At 50.8% G+C, this 24,537-nt stretch overlaps 1 protein-coding gene across 1 annotated transcript; it reads right to left on the bottom strand.

Moving 5' to 3' along the window:
* On the bottom strand, positions 1-24,537 carry Tab1 (TGF-beta activated kinase 1 (MAP3K7) binding protein 1). Its single transcript, XM_003470373.5, has 11 exons — positions 24,391-24,537; positions 9,968-10,104; positions 9,476-9,629; positions 8,769-8,855; positions 8,316-8,454; positions 7,182-7,295; positions 6,477-6,588; positions 5,910-6,054; positions 4,199-4,421; positions 2,885-3,047; positions 1-1,502 (listed from the first exon to the last, which is right to left on the bottom strand). The coding sequence occupies exons 1-11, from the start codon at positions 24,421-24,423 to the stop codon at positions 1,295-1,297; spliced, it is 1,515 nt and encodes a 504-aa protein (XP_003470421.2). The 5' UTR covers positions 24,424-24,537; the 3' UTR covers positions 1-1,294.

A 24,537-nucleotide genomic window follows, 5' to 3' on the forward strand; every position in this document is an offset into this window, starting at 1 on the left:
TACTGTATTAAAAACACGGTTCTATTTTAGAGACCAGGCAGCATCAGAGGCATTCCTGGGAGAGAATCCCATCCCCAGCCTTCACGGAAGGGCACGGTGGCTTCACAGTGGCGGGCAGCCGGCCCTGCTGGCAGGATCTGTTTTCTCCTTGCTCACACTGTGACTTCACACACCAGGCTCGGCCCACAGCAGGGCAGTAGATTCTGAGACTGAGGGGTAAGCGGAGGCCTTTTGGCACCGCAGACAGTCCCTGGTGCGAGGTGGCTGGGGCGGGCGTGGCAGAATCCAGGGGGCCCCACTACCGAAGAGGGGGCCACAGGTTTGAGCTCTGGCTTGAGCATCTTGCTAACATGGCGAGACTTGGGCAAGGACCAAGTGTCCCGGGCCTGCTTCCTCCTCTGAGAATGGGAGCAGCAAAGCATCAGTGGTCCTCCTCATGACCACTCGTCACTGAAGGTTGAGGACATGAGAAATGGTCTACTCCAGGCCCAGGTGGCCCAACCCTCGCCTCTGAGCTTGCAAACATGATGCATGTCCTGAAAGCCCTCGGCCTTCCAGGGCAGCTGCACCCCAGGAGCTCCTTCCCTTGTGCAGCTGAGCACCCCACTTGTCAGAGCTGCCCGGACCGGCCCACAGGTACAAAGGTCGTGCACTGTGCCACTCCCACCACAGCCTTCCCAGCACCAGCAGGGGACGCAGGGTGAGCCCTGGCTCCTGGGCCTGCGCCTCCTACTCCCTGGCTGAGCCCAGCAGCAGCAGCCCTGTGGCAGACTGGTCACACGTGCTTCTCAGGCCAGTTCTGCCTTGTCCTTTTCACCTGACCTGTTCCCCTGTGGGCATCCCACTCTCTGGCCTCCATGACATCGTGACTGAAACAGGGACAGGTCTCACCTGGGTTCCACTGTGAAGCCAGATTTCTGGGCGGACAGGTGGGAAGGGAAACTGCCCACCGGAGGTGAGGGCGCTAGCAGCAGCCACAGGCATTTCAGGGGAGGGGGTGGTAGGCAGGAGTGGCCTTGGGAGAGCAGTGTCCGTGAGGCCTGTGCCCCTTGGGTCCCAGGATGGCCTCTTCCACTCTGCTGCACATGACTGAAGGAACTCTTGGTGGACAGCAGGCTGACCTGGCTTCCATGCATGGGTCCTTGTTTTGAGGAATGACGGGAGTCCTGCCTGAGGCCACCACGGGTAGCCTCCCACCCCATGGCGTGGCTAGGTGTGAAGTGGGCCCATTGGCTCCACAGCAGCGAGCCTAGTCCGCACAAGGCCCTGCACGGGCTGCACTCCCTCCCTGCGGCTATGGCGCCGTCATTGCGCCCTGCTCGCCGTGGTCCACGCTCCATAGGCGGTAGAACTCCGCGAAGTCCACGTAGGGCTCCACACGGCCGTCCTCACCAGGCGGGAGTGAGTGGGCCGGCCGGGCACGGAAGAGGCCCCCGTCGGAGCTGGAGCTGCTGCTCTGGGTGTGCGTGTTGGTGGACTGCAGGGTCAGCGTGGGGCTCTGGCTGTGGGCAGAGGGCAGGGGTCAGGGCAGTGGGTCAAGAGGCCTCAGCTTCTAGCCTGGGGACACAGCAGCCCTAGCTCCACCAGGCCCTTGAATTGCAGGCCTCTCTAGTAAGGTGACTTAATGCCAGCCAGGCCAGATGTCTTCAGGAGTGAAGAAAACGTCGAGTGCTTGAGCGCCAGCTACATGTGGCAGTTTAAAGTGCCCAGCATTAAGCAGAACGCTTGGTTCTAGTGCTGCACAGCCACCCATGGTGTGACCACAGCACAGAACAAGGCACCCAGGACACCCACCCTGGCAGAAAGCCCTGGGGGGCAGCACGCAGCTACAGGGCACCTGCAGGGCCCCTACACCAGCTGCTGGTCACAGGCAGGCAAGGGCACTTCCTCCAGTAAACCTCCCTTTGCCCTTCTCCCTCATCCCATCTCACTGGCCAGCGCGGGGACACAGGTTCTGTGTTCTCAGAGACCCTGGACACCTCCTTGTGTCACAGCCCCTCAGCCCCTGCCCTGCCTAATCCCAGCGCCAGCACAAAAAAACAGCCTGAGGCGGGGGAGGGGGCTCAGATGCAGACTGACTCAGGCAAGGATGCTGGCCATCCTGCCTCACCCTGGACTATGCAGGTCACATTCTGCTTTGTGGACACAGCTGGTAGCCCCCTGGGGCAGCCAGCAGGGTGAGGAAAGGCTACCCTGCCTGTGTGCAAGGCCTGTGTTCACGGTACCTTGGCCCCCTCTGCTTACTGTGCTGGCTGTAGCAGCCTTGCAGGGGCCAGCGGGGAAGGAAGGCCCCTGGCTGCTCCCTCCCTCCTAGCCCTTCTAATTGGCCACATCCTGCTCACTCTGCCCTCAGATGGGCTGGGTGTGGCATCTCTATTATTCTGCACAGGGCTGGAATGTGGAAACCAGATCCTGGGCTTTGGGGGTGGTGAGGGAGCCTGTGCATTCCACAGGAGTATGCGGGTGGGTGGTCACCAACCTGTCACGCAGGTCTGCACCAGAGGGGCCGTCTCACCCACCCACTCATATGTGACCAATTCTCTGCCTGCCCTCAATTAGAAAGACCATTCTGGAGCTGGCAATGGACACTGCAGCTGGAGAGCAGGGCATCTGATGAGCTGGTGCAGGCTGGGCGATGTTCCCAAGCACGTATGCCACCCTTCGTCACACTGAAGGTGACACAGGGAATAAAGAGAAGGAACGAGAAGACCTTCCCACTGGATGAAAACTAGGATGCCCTGACCCCAAAACACTATGCCCTGAAACTCCCACCCCATCCCAGGCAGGAGCTGCTGGGACCAACTCCTTCCCTCAGTCGGGGGTGTGTTGGGAAGTGGGAGAGGCCTGAGACCCCCAGGGCTGTCCCTAGCACAGAAGGACTTACTTGGTGAGGGTGGGGGTGGCTTCGTCCAGGGTGGAGGCACTATGGGCGCCATTGACCATCTGGCCCTGGGAGGGCATGACGAGGGAGAGGGTCACACTGGTCTTGCTGGTGCTCTGGGCGCTTGAATAAGGCACGGACACGGGGTACACTCGGCCCCCAGCAGCTGTGGGGGCAAGCGGGCAGCAGGCATGGGGTGGGGAGAGAGGTAAAGAGGTCATGGGGGCGGAGCTGCTCCAGGGCCTGACAGGGTGCCTGAGAGGCTCCCCAAGATGTGTGGCCCTGGCCGGGGAGCAGCCCAGCACTGTCCCCAGGCAGACTGTCCCAGACCGAGGGACCACTCTGCAGCAGGGAAGCCCAATGGTGATCAAGGCAACAACAGCATCAAGGGCTGGCACCGCTGCGATAAAAGGGTTTCGGCTTGGCTTCCACAGCCACCTTCGTCCAGAGGTCAGCCTTCCCCTCGCTGAGGCGGACCCAATAAAAACACGCCAGCAACAACAATGAGCAGAGAAACCTTGGTGTCCGGGAGAACACTCCCCCTGACGCTCAGCCCTGAGGTCCGCTTGTTTAAAGAGGAGGAACTGCTGCTCTCTGAACTGAGGGTTTAGCATTAAGCCACGTGGGGAGGGAGCACTGAGAAGAATGCCCACTGGTCAGCACTGCTCCCGGCAGCTTGATTTAACAAGGAAAAAGAACGCCCGGTGGGGCGGTGCATCCCTGTACACTCTGGAAGGCCGAGGCAGGAGGACTCCAAGTTCAAGCCCAGTCTGGGCAGTTTAATGACTTAGGGAGCTCCTGTACCAAAATAAAAAAGTACTGTGAATGTAGCACAGTATAAAGGCTCTTGGTTCAATCCTCAATGGGGTAGGGAGGGGATGTGTGAGGGGTGGAGGGAAAGAAAAGAAAAGAAAAAGAAAGTAAAACACATCTTCCTTGGCTATAATGGGCAGGTCCTGGGGCCTGGCCACCTGTCCATGCTGCAAACCTCACCAGACCCCTTTACGCTGAAAGTTTTCCCTTCCAGTCTTTAGGGTTGCTTAATTAGGACTCACAGACTCATCTCAGGCCATGCCAGGCAGCAGGCAACCAGCCAGGGAACCCCAGTTTGTTTGTGGATCAGGGAGTGGTCCAGGGCAAGTGGAACTTTCCTTGTATTTCAGCAAAAGGAATGAAACATGCAGCACAGGGAGGCCGGAAGTCGAGCCAGGGTGAAAGCAACTCGAAGCCAGGCCTCCTCCAGGAAGCCAGGCCTCCTCCAGGCAGGGGAGCAGGGGCCCCACACCCATTCTCTGGCACGCTGCAGGGCATTCGTACCTGGGGCTGGGCTTGGCGAGGGCTGGCTCATTTCACCCAGTGGGTAGCCGAAGTTCCGCACCAGCAGGGTCATGTCCTCATGCCGCAGGCAGAACTTGGCACGCTCCCCGCCACTGGCAAACGTGTCGCTGTGGATGCGCTTCACCCGGTCCACCACAGCCTGGGCCACCAAGTCCATGGAGGTCTGCTTGGCAAACTCTGTGTCAATCATTGCAGCGATCTCCTGGGGGAGGGAGTGAGAACCTGGTGAGGAATGAGGGGTGCTCAGGGACTGGGCCTGAACTCCAGAGGCCTGCTGGGGACTTACAGCTCACTGGCTGGCAGATGAAGGAAGTTCCTGCTAGTCAAGCTTGAAATCTGAACTTTTCAAGGTATTTAGGATAATCCTTCTGAAACTTTTTCAGTAGAAAAGGTGTGTGATCTTGTGCCCTACCTAATTAGTGGCCTGCACGCCTCTGAACAGACAGTACCCAGATAATCAGATTAGTACAAGAATTGTGTAACGTATGGGCAGACTAAGAACCAGGTATAAACGGTTGTTAGGAAGCACTTTTTCCTGAAACAACTGTAACTTACTGTAGGCTGAAACTTACTGTAGGCTCCCATATGCCAGGAATATACAGAATGAAAGCAGCAGCAATCTCGCCCTTTAAAAGGTCACCTGGCTGGTATATTTTAGAACCTACTAGAAGCCACTGGATAATTCTTACCAGAGTTTCTTTCTTTTTTTGTTTTTTTTTTGTACCTGGGATTGAACTCTCGATCTTGCACTTGCCAGACAGGCGCTTACACCACTAAGCTAAATTCTCGGATAATTCTATTGTGAAAGACCAAAGAGGACACAAGGACTATCACACTGATTAAAACATCAACAGCACAGCCAGGGTTCCCCATGGGAGGGCAGACCACAGGCTCCTGAGACACAGAGGCAGGGCAGGTGGGGGAAAGGACCTGTTCCTGGCCCTGCGGGTTCAGCCCCATCACTAACCAGCTATGTCACCTCAGTAAAGGCTCTGAACTCTGGTGCCCACATCCTTACTCCATGTGGAAGTAAGCACTGTCCTCCAAGCTGCAAGGCTGAACCCTGGGGGCCCACACCCTGCTCCATGGGCAGCCTGCCCCTCCACACTGCCAGGCTGCTACAGTGAATAATAGGGTACAGGTGGCGACGACCTGAGCGTGTGTGAGACATATCTTAGCCACCCAGCAGCTCAAGGGCACGTGGAAGCAGCTTTCTTCCCAATCCTAAGTGACTGCCTCAGAGTCACATTGGTGACATCTGCTATGTGGGAGAAGCAGGCTGCTCTAGATGAGCACCTGGATGTGGCACCCTTAATGCCATACCTCAGGGGAGATGTCCCCATCTTTGCTACAGGGGGAGGGTCGGAGCAGGGATGCGAGTGCCCTGGTGGGAAGCAGGCCCCGTGAAGCAGCCGCTGTCCTTCCCGCTGCTGCCTCGGCCGTCCCCTGCTCAGACACAGAGCAGCACTGTGCTCTCTTCCACGGTGCCCTCTTCCCCCCACGCCTTCCCCAGGCCTTGGTGCCACAACACTGCACTGCTTTTGGGACGGGTGATTTGAGCTCTGGTTTTTCACTGCCCCAGCTGAGAACCCAGAGAAGATGTCTGGTGACAGTATGTGAGAAACAGAGTTCCAGGTGACCAGGAGCCCAGCCTGCTCCACAGCTGCCCGCCCTGCCCAGCCTGGCTCACCTGGTTGGCCTGCCCTGGCCCATGGGCAGCCTCCAGGGCCTTGTACAGCCCCTCGGACATCAGCACCAGGAACCCGGTCACCCCATCCAGGGGCTGTGCACCGTGGATTTCTGGCTCTGCGATAATTGGTTTGGACTTGGCGGCACTGGAAAGAGTGGAAGGAGGGCTTGGCAAGGAAAGGCCCCCAGGTGGACACTAAGTCTCCTGAGGGTAAGGATCTACACCCAGAATGGAGAGTAAAACACATGACGTGGCAAGGAGAAAAGAAAGGAAATAAAATCACACAGCCCTTTCTTTCGAGGGCAGCTGCAAAAATGAAGCTTGGGGGGGTGGCAGAGGCTGTAGTCAGAATGGCAATGGTCAAGTGCCCTGTGCATACTGGGCACCTCATGTGTCGGCTAGCTCCAAGGTCCCCACTCTTGCCTGCTGGCCCCAGCCCCATCTCACCCACCTCTAGAGAGGACCGTCTAACGAAGGTCACTGAACTACTTCACCTGCACTGCATCCCCAGTGTCTGAAATCTGCTCTTGCTCCAGGACCCCTGCAGCAGTAGCGCTGGCCACCTACCTGAGCAGGTCAATGTCGGTGTAGCCGTACTTGACCTTGTAGTCTCCGATGCGCCGCGTGCTCTCCTGCCCACAGATCACCCCCACCTGCTTGATTTTTCCTGCATCCAAACCTGCCAAGGGGAAAAGAGTACAAGAGCTCATCCCTTGACGAATACAGAGCCAAGAGCAGGGTGCCGGCAAGCGGGTGACCCCGCATCTCCCAGGGTCCACAGTTTCTATCCTCATTAGGAACCTCCTTGGGCCCCTCACACCCGCACTCCAGTACCCCTCTGCACAGCCTGCCAGCCCAGCGTACAGCAGCATGCTCACTGCCTCTGCCCCTGCCTGTGTGCCTGCCCCACACCAGCCTCCACATCCTGAAGGCTGGGAGCAGCCATGGTAAGCTGCAATCTCTGGCCTCTCTTAGTCCCCATCAGTAACGTGAGTATCTACTAGGTGCTCCAGGAAACGCTGGACAGTTAGTAACTCTTTTAACCCTCACAGCACCCTGAGTAGGAGTTACCATTATCCTCATTACAGACATAGAAACTGAGGCACAGAGTAAGATCCAATGTCACTACTAGTAAATGGCTGGTCCCAGACAAGCTCACGGCCCCTCCACTACATGCCTTCTGTCCTGGCCACCAAAGGTGGGCACAGGGTAAGCTCAGGGGGGCAAGATCCCCACTCCCACTGACCCCTTGGCAGGGCTCCCTCTGCTCACCCAGCTGCGACAGGCGGAAGAGCTCATCCTCATTTTCAGTCGTGTGGTCCATGTTCAGCTGGGTCACCTGCAGCCCGTCTACTGTAGACTTGCACAGAAGTGCTCGGTTTGTACCTGTGGCAAAATTTCGGCAGCTGAGCAAAGACCCAGGGGAGAGGGGAAGGGGACCCGCTGAAGAGACCAGGAGGGAGGGAGGTATCTCACACGTGCACTGCATGAAGCCACAAAGCCGGCTGAGCCCACTGGGCTAAGGCTGGAGACAGTTGAAGACACTAATGAATCAGGCTACACATTCACAGTGCAATCACAGGACTATGAGTTCAGTGAATTTTCCTCTAGAGACATGTATAGAAATTTTTACAGATATCTTACCACAAAGTCTGAGGTTTGTTTTAAAATAATCTGGGGCCAAAGAGCCATATATAAAACAGGACTGGCCACAGTGGGTAATGATTAGCACTGGATGGGATGTGGTGTTTCACTAAACACCACTCATCTGTCCCCTAATGAAAGCTTAAGGCCAGGAGGAAGACAGGGAGGGACTCCATCAGTGGGGTCACGACAGAAAACCCACACCCTATTCAGTCCTCTCTGGGTCCACATGCCTCTTCTTTTGCCTGCAAATCCAAATGTCCCTGTCCCTGGCTTGCCATCGCTCCTGGGGATAGAGTGGATCTTCCATGCTAGGTACCTCTTCCAAAAGCAGTAGTCACTGAGGCCACTTGGAGATCAGCTGTGACTTGCCCAAGGCCACAGTAATTAGGGCCAGAGTGGGACTAAAAACTGATATCTGCCTCTGTCCCATCTGTTCCTCCAGCTGGAGTGATACAAGCCACCGAGCAAGGAGGAAAAATGGCAAATGGCCTCAGGATGCTCTGAGTCTAAGGTAGCCAGCCTGGGGCACACTCCTGTTATCCCAGCACTTAAAGAGGCTGAGGCAGGAGGACCAGCATGAGTGTGAGGCTAGCCTGGGCTACACAGTAAGTTCAAAGCCAGCTTGTACTACATAGCCAAAAACAAACAAACAAACAAGAAAATAAAATAAAATGTGATGTTTCTCGAAAGCAGACTGCCAGCAAGCACACTGACACCAGGCTGACCTCCCTTCCTTCCAGGCCATGTTGGGCAGCTCACCGACATTGGCAACGTAGAGCTTGCTGTTGAGAAGGACTGCCACCACAGCCATGGCCCCTCCTGAGATCTCCCTCTCCAGCACCTTGAGTCTCTCTAGGATCTTCTGATACTGTGGGGGCAGCTGGTGCTGAGGGACACCCTGCAACCCACCATCAGAGAAGTCAGGGCAGGGCTGCCTTGGGGACCACGGTACCAACCCATCCCCTCCCTGAGGAGTAAGGCTGAGAGGACTGTGAGGGCAGGATGGCAGCCTGGTGGGGGACGGAGCAGGTAGGTGATGAGGCCGTGAGACTCAGGGCACAGGTCCTGGTCAGGTCTCTTCTCTCACCTGTCCTGCCTGGCCAAAGCCAAGCCTCGGGGTAAAGCAGCCCACAGGGACCATTGAGGTCCATCGAGGACAAACGCTTCACCATGTACCCCTAGCTCTTCCCGGGGGGCAGGCAGAGTGAATACCTCGGGCAGCTGGGACTGAAGGCTCGCCTTCTCAGCCAAGGCATCATCTATGGACTCCAGGAAGCTCCTCTCCACCACGTCGAAAGCCTGGTATGACAAAAGGCTGGGCACGGGATGGCACAAACACCACTGCCACTGGATGCTGAAACATCCAGCACCTCTTTCAGTGTCAGGTCTGCCTGATTCTGGACTCCTGGAGGTGGGGAGCTCTGGACTCCTGCTTGTGGGTGAACAAGCCTGCAGTTTTCAGACCAACTGTTATGGTTTGTGTCTAGATGTCCCCCCCAAAGCCTCATTCAGTCATGGAGGCAGGCTTCTAGGGTTTGTGACTGATGCATGGTCCAGTGCTGAGACTATGGGTACGAGAGCTACACCCAGCCTAGGTTTGGTAGCTTACATACAATATAAGGGACAGAAAAAGTCCTCCTTCCTTGTGCATTCCTCCCTTTCTGTTCTTGTTGCTTTTGCTGTTTTCTGCTGCCATTAAGTATTGCAGGGTACCATAAGCAACCCTGCCTTGGACCCAACAAATTATGAACTAAAACCTCCACAAACTGTGAGCTAAATAAACCTTTCTTTCCTTAATTTTGGGCACTGGGTATGAGAGAAAAGTAACCAACAAGAAGAAAATACCCAACACACCAACCTTGGTCACTTTCACAGTTGTGAGTTTTGGGAGTCGAGAAGAGCCAGTCTAAGCACCTTACCTGCAGCAGCACTCGCCGCACATCAGCCTCTGTGTGCTCGGCATTGAGCTGGCCCAGCAGGAGCTCCGCGGACAGCCGCTGGGTCACAAAGTTGGTCACTCTGTTGCCATCATAGCCATTGAAGACCCCATAGAGGAAACAATTGTTCTCACTCCTAGCAGAGGTGACAGAAGAAGGCCTGAGGCCAGGGCTTTCAGAAATGGGGGAGACAAGGGAAGGGGCTGAGGGAAATGAAATACAGCAACGGAGGCTAAGGTGCCCACCTGGATCCTCTCACTTTGGCCAGTTTCCCTATGGCTGTGACCTTCTAGGATGCCCTCCCCTAAGCTGCAGCCAGCCCTGAACTGAATTAGATGTGGCCACACCACAGGCCACCACCTATCATGGGCCACATTTCCCTGGCCAGCCCTATACAACAGTGGCAAGCTTAATACCCTTCCTTGCTTGCAAACTGACTTCCTCTTCCCAGGACAGCAGTGCTGGCATGCACACCTGAATTTGAGCCAGCTGTCCTCTGGAGGGTGGCTCTCGGTGTCCTTGCCATCAGCAGAGTAGCTACGGTTGGAGGCTGAGCCAACCCCAGAGAGGTGGCAGAGTGGCAGGTCGTCCGTCCAGCTTGGCTGCTGCTCCTGGGAAAGGACACCAGGAAACTGTGAACCCCACCTTCTTTCCCAGGACAAACCTCACCTCGATTTCTCCTCCAGCAAAACCTAGCAGGCCCACAGCCTCACAGAGAAGGTTTCCGCTTTTTTCTGGAAACAATGCCATTCATTTATGTGAACAGACACCTGCAGAAAGGCTTGCTGTTTTTATGATACCCCAGGAAACCCAAAAGAGGGCAGCATTCCTAAGTGCAGGGTTTTCAGGAGGGAGCTGTGTTATGACATGAGTCAAACACACACAACTGAAGCAAGTCCTGGCAGAAATTCCACACGGGCCCACTGCTCCCTGCAGAGGCCAGCTGCGCAATGTGAAGGGATCTCTCAGGCACTGCTGACAACTGCAGGCTGCAGGTTCTACCCCAAGAACATCTGATAAGGCGCAGCCTGGGATGTCTGCTTGGTAACTGGCTCCCAGCCCGTGCTTCTCAGAGAAGTGCCTAGGACCGTGCCTTGGGACTGTCTAGCTCTCCAGCTCCCTTTGCCACACCCTTCTGGGCTAAGACATCACCTTGAGGCTCTGGGTACACTCTGCTGTTTCCCTCCATAGACACCTGCTTCTTCTTGTCTAGCAATTCTGTGTTCTCTGGAACTCTCTGGGTAAAGTCACCACCTTGTATACTCACCAGCCCTGAGAACCTGTGCCTGTCTGTATAACTGTTCCCACTATAACCCTGAGATCTGCAACCAGGCTGCTCTGCAGATCACTGAACTCTACACACAGGTCAGGCCCTGGCCCAGGCCCAGGCCTCTCAAGCCCCAAATCTCCTGGGGGCGCATCTGAGCCACTGTACTTCTCCAAACCGAAAGGTGCACCTGAGGCAAAGCTAGGCATGATCTCTGCCCCTCCCTGAAAGCCTCCCCACATACCTGGCCCCACATGAGCACCAAACCTCCTTCACAAGGCCATGCACTGTGTAGAGGACCAAAGTTCAATTTCAAGAAGATGATTAAATCTTAGTTGAAAACCATTATTGAAACATTAAAGATAACAAGAGCTGGGGATTTAGCTCAGTGACATTAGGATTTGCCTGACAAGGCAAGGTCGTGAGTTTGATCCCCAGTACCAAAAAAAATTAATTAATTAATTAATTAAAAAATAAAAACAGACAAGGGCCAGTGATACAACTCAGTGGCACAAGTGCCTGCCTGGCAAGCGAAAGGTCCTGAGTTTGCTTCCTGGTACCAAATAAATAAAAGCACAAATGACCAGTGGGTGCAATTTCTTATATATTACTATATTCTTATATATAACGACCTTCAAAAACTATGTGAGAATCACTCTAGCAAGCTTTTGTAATCAGATATGTAAATAGCCGGTGACTAGCTTTTGTGGCAAACTTCATCTTCTGTTTATCTACATACTGACAGGGAGCCACTGTATTGACTTTTCATTTTAATTGCTTGTATGCTGCATTATCTATTTTAGCACTTTAGTTCTGTTGTTAGCACCATGGAGCAACTTCTGCAGGATGTGAGAGTCTGTGTTATTTTTAAATTAACAAGTAGTAAATTTAAAACTTCCCTACACTTTTCTTTTTTCTTGTACCAGGGATCGAACTCATGACCACATGCTTGCCAAGCAGGCACTTATGCCACCAAGCTAAATTCCCGGCCCCTTCCACACTTTTCTTGATGTCCAAATCCTGACTGTTAACACACGTAGAGGTCTCTATAATACTTCTACACTAAGGACTCAGAGGCTTCCCATAACCCCAGATCACTCCATCGTGATACCTCTTTGGAGTCACCTCTTTCCCGACTCCTGGCAACCACTGCCCTGGTCCCCATTCCTGCTGTTCTTTTTAAGGAGGGCATACAAATGAAACTGGGCAGGACCGACCTTTAGAGGCTGGGTTGGATTCTCTGACTCAGCATCTGCCCTTGAGTTGCTTGCAAACATCAATAGCTTGTTCCTCTTTATTGCAGGGCAGTTCCCCTTTTGCCGTGTGTGGATGTCGAGGTCTGCCTACTCATTCATCCACACAAGGACACTGGACTGTTTCGGGTTTCTAGTAATTATTAAGAGAGATGCTATAATATTCAGGTGGCTGAATGGCACTTTTCATTTCTCTAGGGTAAATATTTAGAAGTGACATTGCTGAGTCACATGGTAAACGTATGTTTATTAAGAAACTGCCAAACTTTTCCAGAATGGCAGGACCACCTTCAATGCCCAAGAGCTACAGCAGCTCTCATCCTTGCCACCACGTAGTGTTGGTTTTTAATTCAGACATTCTAAGGGGACACAGTAACTCAATGGCTGTAATTTGCACTTCACTAACGTTTAACAATGGTGACCGCCTTTCCATGTTCTTATTCGACATCTGCAGACTGCTTCAGCATACGTGTAAATCTTATGCCCCTTTTTAATTGGGTTGTCTTTTTAACTTTTGGGTTCTGAGAGCTCTTTACATATTTGGGATAAGAGTTCTTTTTAATTTCTTTTTAAATCAGTACTAGGGATCGCACTCATGACAGCACACTTGCAAGGCAAGCCCTTATGCCGCTGAGCTAAATCCCCAGCCTTGGGTAAGAGTTTTTATTGGGTGATTTGTAAATAGATTCCCAAGACTGTAGCTTATCATTTCACTCACTTTGCCAGCCGTGGGGGCACACATGTGTAATCCCGGCGCTCAGGAGGGGGGAGGGGTCCCAAGTCTGAGGCCAGCCTGGGCCACAGCAAGACCATCTCAAAACACCAAGGGTGGCTGCGGCTGAGTTCACTCACTCCACAGCATCTTTCACACAGCAGACTTTTTAGTTTTTGATGAGATCTATTTTGCCCACTTTTTTCCTTACACCTTTCATGATTTTGGAGTTATGTCTAAGAGCTCTGCCCAGACCCAGGTCACAACGACCTGTGTTCTTGTGTGAGTTGTATATATAGCTTTACATTTTACATTTAAACCTGTGATCAATTCTAAATTAATCTCTGCAGAAGACAGAAGATTTAGGTCAATTTTTTCTTACATATGAATTGTTCAAATTGTTCCAACATCATCTGTTGAAAAGATGAGCTTTCTTCCACCGAACGATCATTATACCTTTGTCAAAAATTAACTGGGCAAATTGTGGAGTTCCACTTCCAGATTCTATCCTGTTCTACTCCTCTATGTGTCTATTTCCCCACCACAACCACACTTTATTACGTTAGCATTCTTACTGTAGCTTTACAGTAAGTCTTAAAATTAGCTTAGAGGGATTCTCATAACTGTAATTTTCTAACTCTAACAACTTTTCAAAATTGTTTTGGCTATTTCCGTTCATCTTTTTTGCATAAATTTTAGAACCAGTTTGTCTATAGCTACAAAACAAATCTGTTGCAATTCTGATCAGGACTGTGCTTACTTTTACTTGTACATACTAGTTATACAGAATAATGGGCTTAATGTAACAGTTTCATTTATGCATATAACATTTTTATCATTTTCTCCTCTCCCTTACCCTTCCTTCTCCTAAATCCCTTCCTTTTCTTTAACAGTTTCTCTTCTATTTTCGTATCATCTCTTTTTTTCCTCTAGATTCCACATATGGGAAAAAGCACCCAATACTCGTCTTCCTGAGTCTGGCTTCTTTCACTTAACGTGACTATCTCCAGTTCTATCCATTTTCTTGCAAACAGCATGATTTCATTCTTCTTTACACAGCTGAATAATACTCTACTGTGTATATACACCACATTTTCTTTATCCAGGTGGGCTGATTTCATAACTTGGCTACTGTGAATAGCACCTCAGTAAACATGGGTATGCAGGTATCTGCATCTATTATATTTTGTATTCTTGGTAACAGCCCTGGTATGAGATGGAATCTCAATGTAGTAGTTTTTTTTGTTTTGTTTTGAGATAGGGTCTGGCTATGCAGTTCAGGCTGGCCTTCAGCTCAACTCTAGCCCAGGTTTGGTCTCGAACTTGTGACAATCCTCCTGCCTCAGTCTCCCGAGGGCTGAGATCACGGGAATGCACCACCATGCCTGGCTTCTGCAGTAGGTTTGAAACTGAGTATTGTGATGCCTGCAGCATTGCTCTTTTTGTTCAGGATTTGATCTATTTTAAACCTACAGATCAACACAGGGATAAGATTGTGTTTTTCCAATGCAATAACATGGTATGTCTCTACATTTATTTTTATTTATTTATTTTAATCCGTACCACGGATTGAACTCACCACCGCCTGCTTGCAAGGCAGGTGCTTATGTCGCTGAGCTAAATCCCCAGCCCTGTCTCTACATTTATTTATGTCTTCTTTATAGAACTTTTACTTTTTTTTTTTCCTCACAGAATTTCACCACAGTGTTGAAAAGACAATAATGTCTTCAAGAACAGAAAATATGACTAAAATCTACCAATGGAAATGAAATGACAATAAGAGCTTTAATTCATCCGTTCCAATGATACTAGACATTTAACACTTCTGGGTCAAGTGATAGTTAATGGAAAATTACTTCCTAGTAACACACAATAGTTTCTAGCTCTAATCCTTTTTTGGTTTTTTGTCTTTTTTAAGACAGGGTCTCAGTATGCAGTTTAGGCTGGTTTGGGCTCACTTTGTAGCCCAGGCTAGTCTCAAACTTGCAATGATCCTTCTGCCTCAGCCTCCTGATTTATAGGAGTGTGCTACCACACCCAGGTTTTTGTTTTTTCCCTTTTTTGGTACTAGGGATCAAACTCAAAACCTTGCGCTTGCCAGGCAGGCACTTATGCCATTGAGCCTAAATCCCAGCCCCTCTTTTTTTATTTTTGATCTTATTTATTTATTTATTTATTTATTTATTTTCTTTTTGAGACAGGGTCTCTCTACGCAGTTCAAGCTGGCCTTCAGCTCACTTTGTAGCCCAGGCTGGTCTTGAACTCACAATGATACTCCTGCCTCAGCCTCCCGAGTGCTGGGATTACAGATGTGAGCCACCATGCTCGGCTTTTTTGATCTATCTTAAAGCAAAATCAGTGTCGCTTTTAATACAGTAAATGGGAACACAATGTCTTCAGAAACACATATGGTACATGATTATAGTACTCAATACACACATTCATTTGACAAACATTTGCTGAGCATTCACAAATCTAGGTCCTAGGGATAACAACTGCAGTGCAAAGGAAAACAACAGAGAAGTTTCTTGTCTGAGACCTGCCTTCCATGGGGAGAGGCTCCAAGTGAGCAAGACAATAAATGAACAAGGTAGTTTCACCATGGATGGCAAACACACAACAGGAGGATACAGAGCGACAGGTGGCCACTTGGTGTAGTCAGAGGAGCAGACTTCTCCTGGGTAGTGACCTCCAAGCCAGACCTAAATGGCAGAGAGAAGGGAAGGAGCTACCAGGCAGAGGGGACAGCATGTATGAAGACTTGAGGAGAAAAGAATTTGCTGGCCCGAAGGAAATAAGACAGACAACCTGGCACATAAACTTCCTAAGGAAACCCTCTTCCCAGGATCTGCTTCCCCCTTCTGGGCCAAGCAGTTACTGCCTAGCACTGTGAGTGCTGTAGGTGCTTTAAAGTATGGAGGGGAAGACATAACCATTTCCCGGTCTTGTCCATTGCAGATGAGACTGAGATGGGAGAGACTGAGATGGGCTGGACTCTTCTCACACAAGATAAACAACACAAAGTTCACCTGTAGTGCAAACCCTGCCTTGATACTACAATCGCCGCGCTTCCTCTTCCTTTATCTACTCCCATGGCAGGCAGGCAGGGCCTTTTAGGCACTGCAATTTTTCTAACAAATCCATACTTTCCAAAAAATAGACATTACTCAAGCAATATATGGGCCAACTCCATTTTAGAGACATACTTCTAAAAGGCTAGAAAAGAGGTTTGCAAGTAAAGAAGGAAACACATTCAATCAGGTGACTGAGGAACTTGCCCTGTGGGTGTATCATGATTCAGAGAGAATTAATTTGAAAGCACCACGGCGGGAGTCCTGTGCGCTGCTATCAGGGGTGGGCAGATGCTGTGTGTACACTGCAGCCACATTTGATAACCAGACAAATTAGAAAACCTGTGAACACAACAGCAGTCCATCTGCTTAGGAAGTGCCTTGTTCTTAAGAAACTGTGGCTAGTGTCTGGGTACTTGTACATGAAGTGCTTTTTAGAAAAGCTCCGCCTGTAACCCCAGCACTCAGGTAGCTGAGGCAGCAGGATCTCTGTGAGTTCTAGACCAGCCCAGGCTACGGAAGTGAGTTTGAGGCCAGCCTGGGCTACACTGTGAGACCGTGTCTCAAATAAATAAATAAGTAAGATCCGATTTTCATAATGCTGACCTAGTAATGCTTTGAAAATTTATTATTTTATTAACTGACCAACAGTATTTGGGTCAATGAGCATAGACTCCAGTACCACTGTTTAAGAATAGTTTGTTCACCTTCATAAAACATTGAAGAAAAAAGAAACTGATCAATAGTTTCTTTTTTTCTCCTGGTACTGGGACTAAACTAAGAGTCTCATGCATGCTAGGGAAGTACTCTACCAAAAAGCTATATCCTCAGATTCTATAAAAACTTTTTGAGACAGTCTCAAAGGCCTTAGGTTGGGCCTCAATCTTCAATCCTCCTGATTTAGCCTTCCAAGTAGCTTGAATTAAAGGTGTATGCCACCATGCCCGGCTCAAATCTTAATATGATATAGGTGTTTATGTGCTATGGAAACACACAATGCCAGCATCTTGCATAGTAAGAAAGACGAGAAGAGACATTCTCATCATCAACAGGAACAAAGCATTATTTAACAATTGACCCAGGTATGCTGGCTCATGCCAGTAATCCCAGCACTCTGCGAGGCTGAGGCAGGAGGATTGCAAGGTCGAACCTAATGTGGACAATTCAGTAAAACTTTGTCTCAAAAAAATAAAAAGGGCTGGAGATGTACCTCAGTGAGAAGGCCCTGGGTTCAATCCCTAGTACCTAGTTTTATTTCATTAAAAATAAAACAAAAGAATAACAAACAACAATAACAACAACAACAAAAAACAAACAAACAAAAAAAAGCCCTCACAACTCAAGACAAAAGAGAAGAATGAGTGTAAGAATAGGAAAAGAGGGCTGGGGATTTAGCTGGGTGGCTCCAGAGCGTGCCTGGTAAGCATGAGGTCGAGTTTGATCCCTGGTACCAAAAAAAAAAAAAAAAAGGAAAGGAAAAAGGCAACCTCTATTTGCAGTTGATATGACAATATACCTCGAAACCCTAAATAATAAACTAAAATCAAACAAAAAAAGATTTAAAAAAAACCCCATACACGAAAACCAACAGCCTTCACATATTTAAATAAAAGATGGGCATCGAGCTCGCCTTCCCCTGGGAAGTCCCACTTGCTGCCAACTAAAATAGCAAGGGCTCCTTCCTGCCATGCCTGGGGGCCGGCGCCCCCCACACCCTGAGGCAGGGTCTCTAACCCTGAAGGCCGGCTTCTCCCTCCGTGCTTTCTCCCAGCCTCCCAGATTGCTGACACAGATTTGACGCTCACCCCGCGCAGATGAACAACCTCCCGCTGCTGCTGTTGGCTCACAGATAAAGCCTTCTGCACAGCATTCCCGCTGACTTCTAAAAATGGTGACCAGAACAAAAGGCGTGGGAAGCTAACCCACTTTTGGCAGGAGGAGTCCACACCAAAAGCGGGAGGGAAGTGACATCTCCACTGAACATGTGCCCTCCTTGAAAAGCCAGATGCACTAGGGGGGCCTCAAATGAAGAGGCTTCTGACCCCCAAGGAACGGTCACAAAGACAGGCCACACTTAGACCAGCCAACTATTTATGTGTACGTAGCCTGCTGAGCAAAGTCCTACTTATTGTACATTGGCCCTCTTCAAGCATTAAGCTCTCGGCCAGTTTGTCTCAGCTTGCTCTTAAGAAGAGAAAAGAAATTACCAAAGCGTATAAAGATCTCCCTTTTTTGGTCTTCTGCGTCCAGTCTACCCCCAAAGTCCCTGCTCAAACCTAGCTGATGTCTCGGCCTGCGTTCTCCCGACCTCAATTATCCGCACCCCATGTTCAGGGAATTACTTATTTTATCTTTAAATTGCCACTTTTTTTCTCACATGATTTCATTTTGGAAGTAAACTTTTTCAGTATTGTAATTAGGAAGCCAGTTTTTATTTGGATAGTTGGAAGATTAAAAAAAAAAAAAAAAAAAAGCAAAACTAGATCGCTCAATTCTAGCCAAACCGACTGCCTGCTACGGGCTCAGGGCTGGAGCCTGGTCTGGATTGGAAAAGAGGGAGACCAGCAAGTGTCAGAACAGCATCGAGAACACAGCAGAACCAGGGCAAGTCTGGACAGCACCACAAAGTGTGCCGGAGGCACCGAAAGGGAACAACCTTCCAGACTGGCAAAGACGGGCTCTATTCACTGGGCATCATGTGTGACGAGTTACGCAGCAGCGCCACATTTTCAGCAGTACTCGAAAGACTGCTACGTCCTTAGTAATAACGGGGTCTTGGATCCAGAGACAGGCGGGCACTTTCTGGTCCGCTCGGGGTGCTCCTCCAGTGGCAGGCGCTACCTGGAATACGGTCCCCACTGCACCTCACACACTGATTCGCCCCAGGCGGCGAGGGGCAGCGGGAGTGCAACTGGCACACTGCTGTGGCTGGTCAAGCTTCTAGCTGGTGTGCTCGCCACCCCTCTCCCTCTGTCGGGGACTGCCCACACCAAGCACCCAGGCTGGGATCCACAAACAAGCCTGGCGACTCTCAGCCTTCCCCCACATGGTGAACAATTTTTGGAAAGGTCAGGTATTTGCGAGTCACACAAGCCGCCCGCGCACGCGCTGATGCATACTTCCTCCCACGCCCCCAAATGCCAGCCCCGTGAGCGCAGGGGGCACTGGTCTCTAGGCAGCTGAGAAGGGGGCGATTCACACTCGGCTGACGCAGCCAGGGTGGCTCACACACAACAGCCGGCACCAGGGCTGCACTCCTCCGCGGCGCCCGGGGCTGCTCACGACAAGCGTCGGAAGCACGCTAAGGCGGCTGCTGGGAGACAGGGCTCCTCTGCTTGCTCTGGGGAAGCAGTGTCCACCAGCTCCTCTCTGGTAGGAAGGCCTCGGTGGGAACCAAGCCGTGTGCGAGCCCAGAGGGGCGCACGGTCACCCGGCACGTTTGGTCCAGGGTGAGCTGCTCTGCACCTTTGTGCCTGGGTCACATCAAGAGAGTCCGCAAACATCCACACACAGACTCGGCTCAGAGGCCTGGGCAGCTCAAGTGGACAAAGCAAGTTCTCAGTTTAGGCCACAGCCTGAATATCAAATTATGCCATGAAAAGGCCGAGTGTTTGGGTGGGTGAAAGCAACTAACACCCACAGGCCAAAAGGAAGCTCAGAGAGGGAGGATAATGTCCCCGGGAGGTTGGCTGGGGCAGGACCGAAGAGCCTCCTGCCATCCCCCCCCCCCCTTCTCTGGGCCAAGTCACTCCTGGCGGTTTCCATCAAAGGCTCCACGCTGTCATCAGAGTCCCTAAGGCTTGCTTGAAGGGTCACTAAGGACTGTAGGGCAGCCCAGCAACCGACCTATGACAAAGGCCTATGGGATGGCCTAATGGAGATTTTAAATGGGTGTTTTCATTTTAGTGGGTACATATTTCATGTATGCATACCTAGCATCTGTCACTTCACAGGAAGTCTAAGGAAATGCTTATGTTTAAAAAGATTGGTATTGGAGCTGGGGATTTAGCTCAGCGGCTCAAGCTTGGTGAATTCAATCCCTGGTACAATAAATAAATAAATAGGTTTGGGCCAGGCATGGTGGTGCACATAATCCTAGCACTCAGGAGGCTGAGGCAAGAGGACTGCTGTAAGTTTGAAGCCAGCCTAGGCTACACAGTGAGTTCAAGGCCAGCCTGAAGTGCATAGTGAAACTCTGTCTCAGATTAAGACCAAAAAAAAAGGAAAAGAAAAGAAAAGAAAAAAACTGGTTTTGTGGCCTTTTTTCTTTTTCTTTTGTCTTTTTCGTTTTTATCGGTACCAGGGATCGAACTCACGACCGCACACTTGCAAGGAAAGAACTTATGCCGCTGAGCTAAATCCCCAGCCCCCTTTTTTTCTTTTTTTGTGGGTCTTGTTATGTTGCCCAGGCAGGCCTCAAGCTCCCATGCTTAAGTGATCCTCCTGCCTCAGCCTCTGGAGTGGTATGAACTACAGGTATGCAACATTGGGCCTGGGTGACATCTTTTTTCTGGGATCCTGGGGATCAAATCCAGGAGTGCTCTACCACTGAGCTACATTGCCAGCCCTTTTTTATTCCAAGACAGGGAATAAACTCTTCCTAAATCGCTCAAGCTGGCTTCAAACTTTCCATTCTCTTGCCTCAGCCTCGAGAGTAGCAGGTATTACAGATGTGCAGTCTCTTCACATTCACCACCCACAGTGCTCCTCTTCCAGGGCTCCCAAGCCATCAATGGCACACGCATCGTTACCCACAGCCTCGGCCTCCGTCTTGGCTCTTCTCCCTCATCATACCAGCTCCCCCTCCAAAACACAGCCAGACCCCAGCACTTCCCATCACTCCCTGCCAGCTCCCGCCAAGCCACTGACCTCTTGCACCTGGGCGATTCTAGTGGCCCCTTGGCAGGTCCAAGGCTCTTCAATTCTTGCCACTCAGAAGCATGAGGGCCACTTAGCCTCTTTGATGACAACATACTGGGTTCGATCCCCATCACTCCCAAACAAAACAAATGAAAACCAAGGGATTGGGCTGGGGATGTAACTCAGCAGCATAAGCACCTGTGAGGTCATGAGTTTGACACCTGGTACCAAAACAAACAAACAAAAAAGCCAAGGGATCTTTCTCCAGTCATAAACCAGGTAACATCAGGGCCCTACTCAAAGCTACCTGGACGCTTCCTATCACATTTGGTATAGAATCCAAAGGTCACACCAGCAAGGCCAGCCTGGGTAACCTAGTGAATGCTCCTGTCCTGCTCTGGGTGGCAATTTTCAACTTGTTCTTTAAAGCCTTTGCAAGCTGGGTATGATGGTACATGCTTATAATCTGAGAACAGGAGGCGGCTGAGACAGGAGGGCTGCAAAAGAGTGCCTGATCAGGACATCTTAGTGACCCTGTTTCAAAATAAAAGTAAAAAAGGGCAAGGACTATAGCTCAGTCGGAAGGCCCTGGTTCAAGTCCCAGTACCAGAAGAAACAAAAAGAACAATAAGCCCTTGGGCACCCAATGCAGGGCCACACTGACCTTTGAGAGCCTTACGCGTTGTACTGGTGCTGTGCTCCGGTCCACATCAACTGCAATGCTGTGAGGGTGGGTGCCATGCTTCATTACTTTCCCATCCTTGGCCCAGAGCACAGACAGCAGCCTTCAGGGCCACCTGCTCAACCATGGGTACCTGCTCTCAGCACGCCTAGTCAGGCCAGGTCATCCTGCCTGGAGTGGACACTCAGACACCCTGTGAGAAGGATGCCCTGCTCAACCTGAGGGCAGAAGGGGCCATATGTAGACACCTCTGCAACCTCCTTACCTTGCAATAAGATGCTGTGTATTGCTGGGTATGCTGGTGCTATGTGTTTAAAGTATTCTTTCTCTAATAGAGTCTAGCACTGCCAGGCATGTAGCACACACTTGTAATCCCAGTCACTTGGGAAGCAGAGGCAGGAGAATGGCAAATTCAAGGCCAGCATGGGCAACTTGGTAAGTTCCTAGCTCAAAATTTGAAAAAGGGATGGAGTATAGCTCAGTGTAAAGGCCCTGCGTTCAATCTCCACAACCAAACTGTTATGGTTTGTGTTTGGCTGTCTCCCCAAAGATTCATGTGGTCATGGGGGTGGGCCTTTTGAAGGAGGCTGAGTCTAGCACTTGTGACTGGCTCACTGTCTAGTGCTGGGACTAAGTGTGAGTGCTGTACCTGCCCAAGTACAAATAGCTGATATACCATGTAAGGGAGGGAAAGAGGCTTGCTCCTCCCTTTTGCCCTTTGCTCTGGTCTCTTCTGGTTTCTGCCACAGCCAGCATGAATAGTTGACCCTCAGCCATGCAACCCTCCCTTGAAGCCAGCTGAATATGAACTGAAACCTCCAAAAACCTTAAGCTAAATAAGGCTTTCCTTGTTACATTTTGGGTGCCAGCTGTTTTGTCCCAGCAACAAGAGAAAAGTAAACAAGACACAAACCAAACAATAAACCAACAAGTCTATCACCATCCAGTGAACATATCTGGAAGCCAGTAAAGCTCATCTAGTCCAAACCCCTTGGGCTCTGTCATACCTAGGAGCTACGAAGCTAACAGCCGCCTTGCTCTGTATGACCCAGGTGGTCACTCTCTCAGTCAGCCAACTCAGCCTACACCACCTACCATTTCTCCCAAGCTCCTCTTTCTCTCAATACCATAATCAAGCTTGTGTTTTGTGGGTACTTCCTACAATGGAGACATTGATAAAAGGGCCCTGCCCTCCAGGCACTTACAAAGCAGAGGGGCAGACCTCTCAGCTTTAAGTCTATGCAAAGCCCGTAGCAGCATACAGTAAAGGGCATCCCTCACCCTCCAGTTCCAGTCCTCCAAGACCCTCAAAAGCAGAAGAGCCCATGTCTGACTGTAAGGCAAGGCCTACACTGCACCTGGCTGCCAACACCTTACTCCGTACCTCACGAATACTGACTGAGTGTCCAGCAAGGTAGTGGGAGGTGTTGACACAACAGTAAAGCAGAAGATCACAAGCCCCTGCCGTTGAGGAGTCTACTTTCTAGTTTAGGAGGCTGAGACATCCACAAGCAATTCCAAGTGCTATTATTATAAACAGCTAAGCCAGGTAAAAATATTATAGGCAGCCAGACAGAAGTAGGCCCTTGGGGGAATCAATACAGAGGATGAAAATGTATTACAACTGGGGCCAGGGCCCATCTGTTGGAGGTCACGCCGCTAAATGAAGACAAAATAACCAGGCCTATGGCCAGAGATTTAGCTCAGTGGCACAAGTGCCTGCTTGGCAAACACGAAGTCATGAATTCGATCCCCAGTGCAAAAAAAAAAAAAAAACAAACCCAGGCCTACATGCTTCTGTGAGAGATAAACAATAAATTAACATCAGCCACCTCAGTGGGTGACCAAGACCCAATTCGTCTTTTCCTAAAAAGGTCCTTGTTCTATGTACACTTGCTATGTGACCTTCTTCCCCATTCAATCAATACTACCGAAGCAGCTAAATTTGTAATCTTATTGGTTGATCATAGTCTTGTCCTACATTGTACCCACTTCATGATTTTGGTCTATAAAACTTCCTCTGTAAAGTAGGATCTGTGGCAACCTATTTTTTAGATCCCCATCTGTCTCTCAAGTGCGCTCGTGCATGCTCTCTCTCTCTCTCTCTTTCTCAGTCTGAATATTTTCTACTCTTAGCCTCCATCGATCCTTAGAACTCATTCTTTGGTTTTCGGAACAGTCTGGGAGCATCTGACATCTAGCTGGTTGATAGTTACATTTATTTCCCCTATATCACTATGACAAGGGAGGAGCTAGAGGATCGACACCCTAACCCTAGCAGACCAACAAAAGCCAAGGAGTCAACATGGGTATGCGTCTCTGTACACATGTATCTCGTGAGGATGTAGTTGGGTCAAGACTGGACTGTACCTATGAAGGTCCAGACAGTGCATCTAGAGCCAGTCTGCCCACTCCCGACTCCAAATTCAGGGAAAGGAAACTGAGGCCAAAGGACACACAGTGAGTTAGAGCCAGGACCAAAACCCAGGCCATCAGCACTTGTCATTTCTTCAGTAAAGCCCAGAGCTTAAAGAGGTTTCTGGAATGAGACTACCTGGTTTTAATCCTGTCTCTGCCACTTACCAGCTGTGTGGCCTGGGGCAAATGACCGCCTCTCTGTGCCTCAGTTTCCTCATCTGTAAAATAGGAATAACTATAGTATCTATATCCAGGGTCTGTTACCAAAATTAAAAGACACAAATGTAAGGCAACACAATGTCTGGGTCACAGCATGCCTTACACAAGGTGATGCTGTTCTGTCACAACATTCACTCGCGCCCAGGCTGGCGCCATCTCCCTTCCGGCTCGAGGACGCTCCCACCGCGCAGGACCCCGGCGCCCTGGACCCCTGGCCGTCCGGCCAGCGGCGCGCACGCGCGGGCCTTGAGGGGCCGAACCCGCCCTGGCTTCAGGCGCGCTGCACGCGCCCCCTGCCTTGGGAATGAAAGGAGGGCGGCGGTCTCACTCCGCCTCGAAGAGGGAGCCGCTGCAGCACCCGACAGTACCCACTGAGCTCCCAGCCCCCAGCCCAGAGAGCGGGTCGCTTCCTCACACTCTGCAGCAGATTCCTCCTCTGCGCCGCCATCTTGGAGGGACCCCCGCGGCGCGCCCGCGTCCCAGCGGAGCAGCGAGAAGGGCGGCTAGAGTGGCCAAAGGAGCCGGGTTGACTGTGCTGTGGGGAGCATGCGCACAGCGCCAC

Source organism: Cavia porcellus, unplaced genomic scaffold (assembly GCF_034190915.1).
Source record: "Cavia porcellus strain 051 isolate PalLab524CR breed Dunkin Hartley unplaced genomic scaffold, mCavPor4.1 scaffold_40, whole genome shotgun sequence".
In the NCBI taxonomy this organism is placed as follows: Eukaryota; Metazoa; Chordata; class Mammalia; order Rodentia; family Caviidae; genus Cavia; species Cavia porcellus.